We start from the raw sequence: 11,051 nt of genomic DNA, 5'->3' as shown, positions 1-11,051 counted from the left end.
ATACACTAAACCAGGCGTGGCTACGCAGTGACGAGCGTGGAAGAATAGAGAAACCGTCCTGCGTTGTGTTTGCTGTCTGGCGCACTACGCATACGCAGCATCGTGAAAGCGTGATCCACAACAGAGACTAGTGGAATGAAAATGTATTTCTTATTTTAACAACATTTAACATTTACAAACATGGCGTTTGTGTGGTTTTTAAAATGATACGTTATCTTGAACAGGTTAATTGAATCCAAAACCAGGCAGGAAGATGTAGCCTACAGTAACAACAGGGTGCGGATCACATAGCGCATTGCACCGCCACGCTTCGATGGTGATGTCGGAACAGCATGCCTGTCGGTCCCTTCGTGAAAGTTCTCCCTCGTGCATGAATCAGTAACCCCTAATGTTTTTAGTGGAGTTCGTAGGAGCCAAGCTTCCCTAAAAACGTGATTCGTAAAATTTCTTTATCACCATGTATTATTCGTAAAAGCTGATTATTACAGAGGGTGGTTAATTAAGACAAGACGAGTTTATTTGTATAGCACATTTCAATAACAGGGAAATTCAAAGTGCTTTATGTAAAACATAATCAACATGGGGGAAATATTTTTTAAAAGAGAAAATAAAAACAGAACAGACAGTGAAAGTTACAGTGTATAGTGTAAGATGTTAATCTACAGCATTAAATTATTTAATAAAAGGAAGCGTTAAAAAGAAAAGCCTTCAGTCTTGATTTAAAAGAACTGAGAGTTTCAGCAGACCTGCAGTTTTTTGGGAGTTTATTCCAGATATATGGAGCATAAAAACTGAATGCTGCTTCTCCCTGTTTAGTTTTGACTCTGGGGACAGAAAGCAGACCTGTCCCAGACAACCTGAGAGGCCCTAAGCTATTCAGTGCTTTATAAACCAACAGCTGTATTTTAAAATAAGTTCTCTGACAGACAGGAAGCCACTCTAAAGACCTTAGAAGTGGAGTGATGTGATCCACCTTTTTGGTCTTAGTGAGGACTGGAGCTGCAGCTGTCTGATCAATTTTTCAGGAAACCCTTTAAAGACACCATAATAGTAGTTGAGTCGATAAGATAAATGCATGCACAAGTTTTCCAGGTCCTGCTGAGCCATCAGCTTTTTAATCCTTGATATATTCTTCAGTAGGCTGACTTTGTAATTTTCCTAAAGGGGCTGCTAAAATTAAGGTCTGAGTTTTTAACATTACAGATTAAAGCTGAGCAGTGACTTTTAATCATTCTTCACTGGCCCCCAAAACAATCACTTCAGTTTTATCTTTGTTTAAATTAAGCTAATTCACTTTATAGCTTAAGATACTGGCATGGATGCTTTTCTGTTATCACCGTTGAAGCATGCCATTGAATAGCCATGATTCATTTTGGGATAAAGCACCAGTCGAAACACTGGAAAAACTGAGTAGGCTACAGGAAGCAGAAGAGCAGGTTGGTGGAGGTTGAGTGAAAACATTTCTTCTTTTTGTGGATGTTAATTGCCCGTTTGGCCAGATGTCTGTGCTCAAGAGCCCCTTTGGCAAGTTTGACCCAAACCCCTTATTTACACCCCTCCGTAAAAAAGAAAAAATAAGTGAGTTCCTCAGAAAGCCATGCACACTGCAGCAGAAGAAACGTGACTGAATTTTGTATTTTTTATGTTTTATAAATGTGCAGGAAACATTTCAATTTAAAATGGCCAGTATTTGCCTTATTGTCTCAAGACCAAAATATAGCTAGAGTAGTATTATGAAAATCAGACTTCTTAAAACAGTATAACTGTGCTATAGTCATGTTGAATTAAATTTTGTATGCATGCTAGATGCTTGTCTGTCTGTGTTCTCTCTCTCTATTATTCTTCATTTTTTCATTAACTTTATTGGCATTAATGTTTAGGTAAACAATGTTGCCAAAGCACAAATTCACATATAAACAATAAAAAAAATCATATATACATATAAGTAATAAACAATAAAATGACATTTTAAAAACAATAGAGAGAAAAAACACTAAAATGAACAAAACAAAAAACAAAACATATCTTACACTGAAAATATTACAGTACAGTTATTTAATTTATGTGTTAGTCTAGTCTTATTTTCCACTGGTTTGTGACATGAGGAGATATATTTTGCTGTCTGTCTGATTTAAATTTGAATTTGGGGTATTTTTGGCAAATGTTTTGGAAGTGTTTTATTCTTAAGGTTTTATATTTTGGACATGAGCTTAGAAAGTGTATCTCTGTCTCTATCTGTCTTCTGCCTCACTGGGAGCAGAGTTTCTCCTCTTCTGGTAGCCAGCTTTGTCTGTGGCGACCATTTTCTATGGCCAGGCTGTGTTCACTGTCTGTCTGTTTGTTGTCAACACACTCTCTCTCTCTCTCTCTCTCTCTCTCTCTCTCTCTCTCTCTCTCTCCTGGCAGTGGAGTAATGGGCCGTTCCAGGGGTTTGGTGCCAAGACTCACCTGTCTGTCATCTCTAATCACACACCTGACCTCCACACCCTTCCCCTCCCCGGATTTTTTTTTTTTGAGGAATCTTATTTTTAAAAACCTGCCTGCCTTCCTCACTTGCTGTTCTCTCTGCCTCAGGAAACTATCACCTTTTCACCCACATTGCCTCAGGCATGTGTGAAACTGCAAACATAAGACAATGCTACTATACAAGCGATCCTGATGTATAACTGACACATTTCCTCATGTCATGTTTTATTCATATAAGTCAAATGGGCTCAAATAGAAATAACATAAATTACTTATTATTACTTATAGCTAACATAAAGCACTATAACAGCTGGATATTTGAAAGAAACACAGGACATGCACAAAAGCAGATGATGCTGAGATTCTGCCAAACCCTATAGTTAATTCGTCCACATTCAGAGATTGTGGAACTGTAACTGTGAAAATCTGATGCAGATTGACTGTATTTTAATCCATTTAAGGTTAAAAGATTAGCATAATACTACAACGTAGAAATTGTACACAAGTGTGTCAGGTTGCAAATCTAATAGTCCCTATACAGTGGTATCCATGGCATAGTTCACAACAAAACACATAGGCCTACATAGCATATTAATCATTCTCAGAAATTCTTATGACATAATCACTAATCACTTTATTTTGACAGATAATAAACATACAAGGGCTGAGCTGGGTCAATATGCACAAAATTAGCATAGGTGTTACAGTATATCCTAAAGAAATCCATCCATCCATCCATTGTCAACCGCTTATCCTGTGTACAGGGTCGCAGGGCCTAAAGAAATCACAATACAAAATATTCTTATAATTGAAAGAATTGTCACACCCTTAGCAAGGATTCAGACCAAAAACATCCCCTGCGTTACAATAACACGAGGGGACGTATTGATGTTAGTTAGTTACTGGTGTGTCAGTGAAATATAATCCAGGAGGTCTAGTTGGACCAGTTTAATGCCTATACTGCCCTACTCACTGAGCAACAAACTGCAGACAGACTAAGTTAGTGACTAGCTGGTGAACATAGTTGAGCCTCTATGCAGCATGTGATTAAAAAGTAAATCCACCACAATCAAAAGCATCGAAATCAGAGTCTGCCACTTCAAAGTCAAAGCTGCTGAAGTGAGGGGAGTCGAGTGCGGTGCAGCCAGTGTGGTACCCTCCTGCTGGTCCCATGCCAGAGAAATCCGTGTTGAGTGGCAGGTCAGGAGCTTTGGCTTCCAGATTAGAGAGCGAGCATGCGCCGAGGTAACCCATAGCAGAGGAAGCGGCAGCTCCTCCCATAAGCACATAAACCGCCCTCACTGCTTGGGCATTACTAACACTGCCGTGACGCAGACACCCTGCTGAATGTGCACCTCCTTTACAATACTTAGAACGTGGAGAATTCCTGCCTGTTTGATTCAGGAAAAAAAACAGATATGTTTGTTTGACATGTTGTTATCATAGGTCAAACAAAATCTGATGAACCTGTGCAGCTCACAGAGCAAAACTGTTAAACTGTTTACCCTGAGCACACACCCTACCTTTCTCCCTCGGAGAGGCACAGGTTAAAGGCCCAGGGGAGGGAGCCTCTGTGTCGCTAACTGCTGGAGTTGGTGGCTCTTTGTCCAGGATTTGCTCAGGCACCAGATCTTGGAGAGTAATGCGTGGTGGTGGCACATGATGCCGCTTACAAGAACTGAGAGGTGATGAGAGACTCTGTAGAAAATAGAATAAAAGTACTGTTAAGGAAAAATATGGGTTGGCCAAGAATTACAAGAATGTCATTCAGCGACAAGACTAAGGAATCTACAAATGATAAAGAAAGTGTAAAGAAACAAAAGACAATTTTCTGTTCAGTTTCCCACTACTTTGGTACAAACAGAACTATTTCAATAATTATTGGCTGGATTGCCATTAATTTTCGTTCAGATATCCATGTGTTAATTTTTGGTATGGCCCATTACTAATAGTCGAAAAATGTTTTGTCCAAAAGCTATTTATCCCGAAAAACAAAAGCCCATTGCTGCAAAAATATGCACATGGGAGTTTGCCCTCAGGCCTACTACTACTTTCTACTATAAATCCTTAGTGCCACGTAGTTCACGTTGTGAAACGGTCACAGTTTGGTAAGATTTAGGCACTACCTTGTTAGGAAAATATCATGGTTTGGATTAAAATACTGTGTCATTGGGGGATTTGCCATTGATAGGCTAACTTTCTGCTAAGATTCACTGAACTAACCACTACAGGGAATTTCGGAGCTATGGGTGTTTGTTTTCAAGATAAATGGCTCTCAGACAATTGGGCTTTTGGTCCAGTGGGACATTTTTGGACTATTGGTGTTTGAGAACAATGGTCTGTTGGAACAAAGGCGCGGCCCCTGATAATGTTAGCATTTAGCTTAAAATTAATTAATTAAAGTACAGCTTCACAGAGCCGTTAGCATGTCTGTAGCCTTGATACAGTAAGTCTACACATGTTTCAGAATAATTACCTTAAATAAGCAAACGCCTTATTAACTCACCTTTTTAACTTTTCTCAGCACATTCAGCCATTGACTAAAAAGTGATAAAGATAACTCTGTTATTACCTTCATACAAATTATATATCCATCAATACATCAAATTGCACACCAGTGAAATAACTTTGTAGGTTGAAGGATGGGGGGAAAAAAGTGAAAAAGCACATTTCTCAAAATACTGGAACTATTCCCTTAAATAGGCTGCCTGGTGATACATCTGAGAAATTGCACCACAGAACATTAGTTGCATCCAAGACAGCATTTCGTTCTACTAGAACAAGTCACAGTAATTAGTATAGAAAGCGCAGTGACCACCAGACCTGCAGTCTACAGGGGTCTCAGCCAGCAGCAGCAGGTATTTATTCTGGGAGAGGATCAGAGCAAAGCAGCAATCCCTGCATCCGCCAGAGGGTAACTTAGGCAGATCTAGTATCTCCTTGCCTTCCACAATTGCCTCACAACTGCTCTGCAACAGTACCAGCTGGTCAGGGGGAGACAATGCATCATGGCACACAACCAGACTGCCCTCAGCTGTTATGAGCAGAAACCTCTTCTTCCACTGTTTGAAAAGAAATCCACCTGGATAAGAGAAGCAGGTTTGAAATAATAATAACAGTTAATAGACACTTTTCAATTGTACTAATTTTCAAATTATTATTATTTTGATTGTTTGATATTTTAGTAATTGTTGTGTTTTTAAAGCTCACATTTGATACTGATTTTCTTTTTTTGTTAATGAACTAATTAATTAATTTTAGGGGGTTTTGCCTATTAATATACACACACACACACATATATGGTTTTATCTATTCATTTTATTTAAATTTTTTAATATATTATTATAATAACACACATTACTGGGTCATTTACTTAGTTTATTTAAATTTTTAATATATTTTTATTTATTAATTAATTTTTTTAACACACACATACACACACATGCTTACTGTTTTACTTATTTACTTTTTTAAATATTTTATTTTTATTTTTATATTTTATATATATATATATTTTTTTTTTTTATTAACACACACAAACACAACTTTTGCTGTTTTATTTCCTTATCTAATGAAATGTATGAAATGAATTCCTTATGTACTTTATATATAGCTTTGGCAATATTTTTGCTATGCATTCATGCCAATAAAGCTAATTAGAATTTGAATTTAGTAGCACTTGTTAGAGAAATTATATCAAAATGTCATTATACAGGCTTCTAACCATAACCCAACACCAAAAGCTTGTTGACTATTTTCGGGATGACCATGTGATCATGATAGCAGGGGGACTTCCACTGTGGGTACAGTATGCAGCTGGATTAAAGCATGAACACTCTGCCAGTCAGGATCAAGGGAGAGCGGATATGGGGCTCAACCAATCCAATGACGCTGTGTGCAGCTGTATCTAGATCTAATATAATCACACACACACACATCTGGATTTACTCATTCTATATATAATCCATACAGTAAAAACACACAGATACGCTATATTAAAGCGCAAAAAACAATTAACAATAGCAAGAGCTGTATGGTAAAAGATAGAACAAGAACAACTATAAATTTAATCTGATGTATTTTTAATGTATAAATCTTGTTTTCATTAGGGTTTGCCACACAGATGTGGCTATTGAGTTCAAACCATTTTATAATGCTATTTATTTATTTTGGAAAAAAACATTAAGTTTTAAAACATCCTGATAACTTTGTTGATAATGGATGATTTAGAGGAGAAAATCACTAAAATTCTTTTCTCTAAAGCATGCTAGGTACCAACACAACTGCTAACTCATTTTGGGAAAAATCTCTAATGAGTTTGGGCAAACAATGAAAAACAAAATACATTTAGCATCCTATTGAGCAATTATTCAATATCATCACACCGCCATGATGCAGAATCTACTAAAAAATCTACACTGTTCTTATTCTAACAGGGCAGTGTAAACAAGCATTTATAACTGATCGTGAACATTCATCACATTTAGAAGTTACCATACAAATCTACTGAGAAACACACAGCTTTCCAATAGCTTGTTATATGAGAGGCATTATTGCTCAGAACATGTCACTACAGCTGTAATGACAATCACCACTCACCATACACTCTGAGCATCCCACGGTGGATCCCCGAGACGTTCATGTTAACTGTTAACAGTCGATGTATCTCAGTCTCACAGGCTCAGAGAGAAATGCTCCAGGACAGGATGGGTGAAATGCACATGAGGCTCAATGTGAGTTTTAATGCTCAGCGTTAATCCCCATTCAGCTGGGATGTTCCACAGGGCCACAGTTCAAAAGCTTGGCATGAAAATGGGCTGTGATGAGATATTACACACAAACTGCTGCAGTGTGTTCAGAGTTACTGTGTAAAAACACTTCTCAGCATGACTGAACTGTTTTTAAAAAAATACTTCTCTTTGATACCAATTCAGTTTTACATACAGAATTAAAAGTCATCTTCAACCCGTTTCACTAAACTACTTGGGCTCATTTCATCTCATTCAAATCCAAATGGTACTACACAAAAGAACTGCTGAGGCATCTACTTCAATTATTAAACGTAACCAATCCATCACTGTTAATGATAAGCCAACACTAGCCAGAACATCACTGTGGCCCCTAAGTGCACCATTATATTTTTCCACTAAAATTTACTTTCAACAGTTCCACAACAGTCATGAAAAGACATATGACAAATAAATGGCTGCATTTAGATTAAGCCATGCTTTGTCCTTTACTGTGTAAAACAGTAAGCGTGTGTGTGTGTGTGTGTGTTAAAAAAAACAAAACAAATTCCCTTGGCATAGTTGAATAAAAAGAGTTCAGTGCATGTAACTGACACCGTGAGCCTCAATCACCATTGTTTTCTCCTTCAGATGTAAATCTTGAGCACCCAAAATACCTGAAAAACTTGTGAATGCCAACAAGCACGAGATGTTGTGTAACATCTGAGATGTTCATCTCATTCACGCCCCCCAAAATTACCAGCCCACATTCTAGAGTTAGCAGTCATACAAGCTCGTAGAGATAGAGGTCTTATGCAGTGTGTCCCAAAGAAAGTGCTTTTACGGGTTATAAAGTAAAGGTAAATATTTTCCCTCTGATGTCCTCTGGCTACGCTACGGATTGCTAACCGCCAGCTTTTGCTAACAGTAGCTCCTGTTATCAGGTGGCTCTGAACCAGCAGTCCAAAGCTTCTGTAGTACCAAACTATAGGCAGGAATTTGTGCCACCAGATACTGAATTTGTATTGTTTAACTTGAATAAGTGAATTGAAAAACTGAATCTGAATAGCATAATTTGAAATTGAATTTATTCGTTTGAAACTTAAATACACAGAGCTTCTTTTCGGCCAATTACCGTTGAGTGATTTCAGGGTTTCTGCAAACCATTTTACAAAGAGGACTAGTAACAGTTCAAACCAGGATTCCCTTCAGACTGAAGTGCAAGGATGGGTTGATAACAACTTCAAACTTCTTGCAATGCAGGCCTTGATTTAGTGTGCTGCCGCTAAGCCCCGTCCTTCTTCTGTGCTTGGGGAAGCTCGCCAACCAAAAGCAAGTAGGCTTTCAGGGAGGGGGGTGATGCTGAAGCAGTGGACAGTATGAGAAATATGTGTTTTTTGAACAATAAAGCATGTAAACATAATAGAAACCCTAAATACAAGTATGAACCTGAAAATGAGCATTCAACGGAACCTTTAAGTGATTTTGCAAAGACGCCAACTGACTTTAACTGAATTTAAATACCTTCTGATCAGAACTGAATCCATACTTTAAATGATGCAGATTAAGATGCACATTTAAGGCTTTACAGACAGGACACTGTAGTCACATCACTACTGATCACATAAATACATTATACATGTGCTAATGAGTACAAGATCAAGTCAATGCCACATTCTAATACCGAATTTATTTATCATCACAGACTTTAAGTAGTCATGAAAAACAATAAATAAAATAATTTAAATTCAAACATATTTGCTACAGTATCTGAAGAAAACTAAACACAGGAAAAAACACTCACTGAGACATGATATATAAGTAACAGTAACACAATAATCACAAAGGAAATATATAATGAATTTGAGTATAACTGTTGATTTCATATAAAGTCAGAAAGTGTAAAGCTAACTTCCTAGCAACTACATTCTATTACGTACTGTATTAGTTGATGCAACTTATGTTACTGCTTAGGCACTTTATCTGATTCTCACATAAACGGACAACAACAACAACAACAACAACAAAAAAATAATAATAATACAATTATGGAAACCCATAAAGTCCCTAAATTGGTGAAAGAGGCAACATTTTTATGCAATTTGACTTAGGATAAAATTACTACACTTTGCGTGAATGCCATATGCATATAAAAAGTATCTTTCTTTACTGGCAGTTTCTTGCCATCTCCTAAAGATGACATTTTTTGCAATAAAATTGCTCTGCTTTCTTGTAAGATTCATGCTGTTAATCGTTAAAGAAAATTATTTTGCATTTTTCATGACAAAATCAATTTGTTGTAAAGTTTTTGTCAGGAATGATGAACACAAGTACCAGTTCAGTAGGTGTCATTTTCCCTCTGTATGTGTAAAGCACTTGTTGGCTAGGAAAGTTGATCCTCATATTGCTTTCTGAAACAGTCTCCAGCAGGGAAGAAGTCCCAGCACCGCTCCTGGTACATCTTCCACACATATGACTCCTAAAATGGAGGATGTAAAAATAAGATTTCAAAGTAGGACACAGTGAGACAAGAAACTGAAAGGATAAGACTCTGGGTTATCAGTCAATGGGAATCCTAATACAATTAAAAACCTGCAATAAAACAATTCAGACTGACCTGCCCAGTGTGCTCTGTCTCATCTTTGTTGATGAGGTACATTAAGAAGAACCTACAAAAGAACTCCCATGTTTATATTTTCTCATTTGTACATGCACATAGACATGCATACACACAGTGTACACATAAAGGAGGTACACTCACATGTAATTAGCCAGGTTGTGTTCATCTAAAGTGTGGGTCTCAAAGCCATGTGGTGTTGTATCAAAGTAGTCACTTCCAATGCCACATATGAAGCACTTTGTCTGCACAAAAAACAGTGATGAGGATTAAAGTCCTGTTGTGCATGTATTAGGTTAAGTGTCAACTTAGTGTATTATGCACTGTACCTCCATGTCTTCTTTGACTTGCTCTTGTTGGTCTCTGAGTTCTCCAAAGGCATCAATGATCAGACCTACAGTATTTGTACAGTAATGTTATCAAATCTGTCAAGTCCCAAACATACCTGTCTCCAAAAGCTCCTCACATTGTTTTTTCCCCTTTATTTGTAAGTCCACTCCCATGTTAGTACCCAGTGACATGACATTTGTAAAGTGTCCAGGCCAGCATTGTCTTTACCCTGAATAATGGCCAGAAGAATGACAATGACGAAGAAGAAGAACGTTATGTCGAAGACCACTCGATAAAGCTCATATTCATCTCCAGCAGGATCCTCAATCTCATCTCCGATGCCTCCACCAGCCCGCACACCCACATACATGTGGAACAGGTAACACTGTGAAGTAAAGGAATCGTTTTTTAAGTGGTGCAGACATGAATGTATCAAAGTGCACAATGTTACATCAGCCATGACTTACAGTCATCATGTCATCACATTTCATATCTGGTTCATCTTCATCCTCACTCTTGTTGTAAAACTTCCGGAAGAAATTGAAGGCAACGACAGTGTAGAGGTAGACCACCACGGCCAACAAGCCCACTGTCATCATGAGCTAGCAGAGACAAGAAGGAAACAGGAGTTAGTACATTCAGACTGAAGCAAAATTCATACTATTGAGTTTCTTCTGCGCTTGCCTGTTTGCCATTGTGTGTGACTGAGGACAGGATAGTGCGCAGCGTCTTGACACCCATGGCAATATCCAGCAAGTGGCAGGCGAAGAAGAAGTTGTTGTAATGGCCGAGCAAAGACATTATTGTGTACCAACAGAGATATAAGAAAGTCTACAGAGAGAAAACAAGGAAGGCCGTTTCAGTTCTTAAAGTTCACATAGTATAGTATAGTAAGGTACTGTATAGTATAG

At 37.8% G+C, this 11,051-nt stretch overlaps 1 protein-coding gene across 10 annotated transcripts in view; it reads right to left on the bottom strand.

Moving 5' to 3' along the window:
• Positions 1-8,264: 8,264 nt before the first annotated feature.
• The window catches only part of LOC119895837 (ryanodine receptor 1-like), a 48,449-nt gene continuing 45,662 nt past the window's right edge, over positions 8,265-11,051 (bottom strand). For all 10 annotated transcript variants that reach the window (XM_038709202.1, XM_038709201.1, XM_038709205.1 and 7 more), the window contains 7 exons: positions 10,825-10,971; positions 10,608-10,742; positions 10,369-10,525; positions 10,140-10,204; positions 9,955-10,055; positions 9,811-9,862; positions 8,265-9,672 (listed from right to left, as the gene is read on the bottom strand). In XM_038709202.1, the coding sequence (XP_038565130.1) occupies positions 9,577-9,672; positions 9,811-9,862; positions 9,955-10,055; positions 10,140-10,204; positions 10,369-10,525; positions 10,608-10,742; positions 10,825-10,971 (753 nt within the window). In that variant the 3' untranslated portion in view covers positions 8,265-9,576. The remainder of the gene's footprint in view (positions 9,673-9,810; positions 9,863-9,954; positions 10,056-10,139; positions 10,205-10,368; positions 10,526-10,607; positions 10,743-10,824; positions 10,972-11,051) is intronic.

This window comes from Micropterus salmoides, unplaced genomic scaffold (genome assembly GCF_014851395.1).
Source record: "Micropterus salmoides isolate LMB-PRFRI ecotype aquatic unplaced genomic scaffold, ASM1485139v1 Ms_hic_scaffold_9, whole genome shotgun sequence".
NCBI lineage: Eukaryota > Metazoa > Chordata > Actinopteri > Centrarchiformes > Centrarchidae > Micropterus > Micropterus salmoides.
The sequence above is the reverse complement of the archived record's forward strand: the minus strand, read 5'-3'. Positions and strand labels throughout refer to the sequence as shown.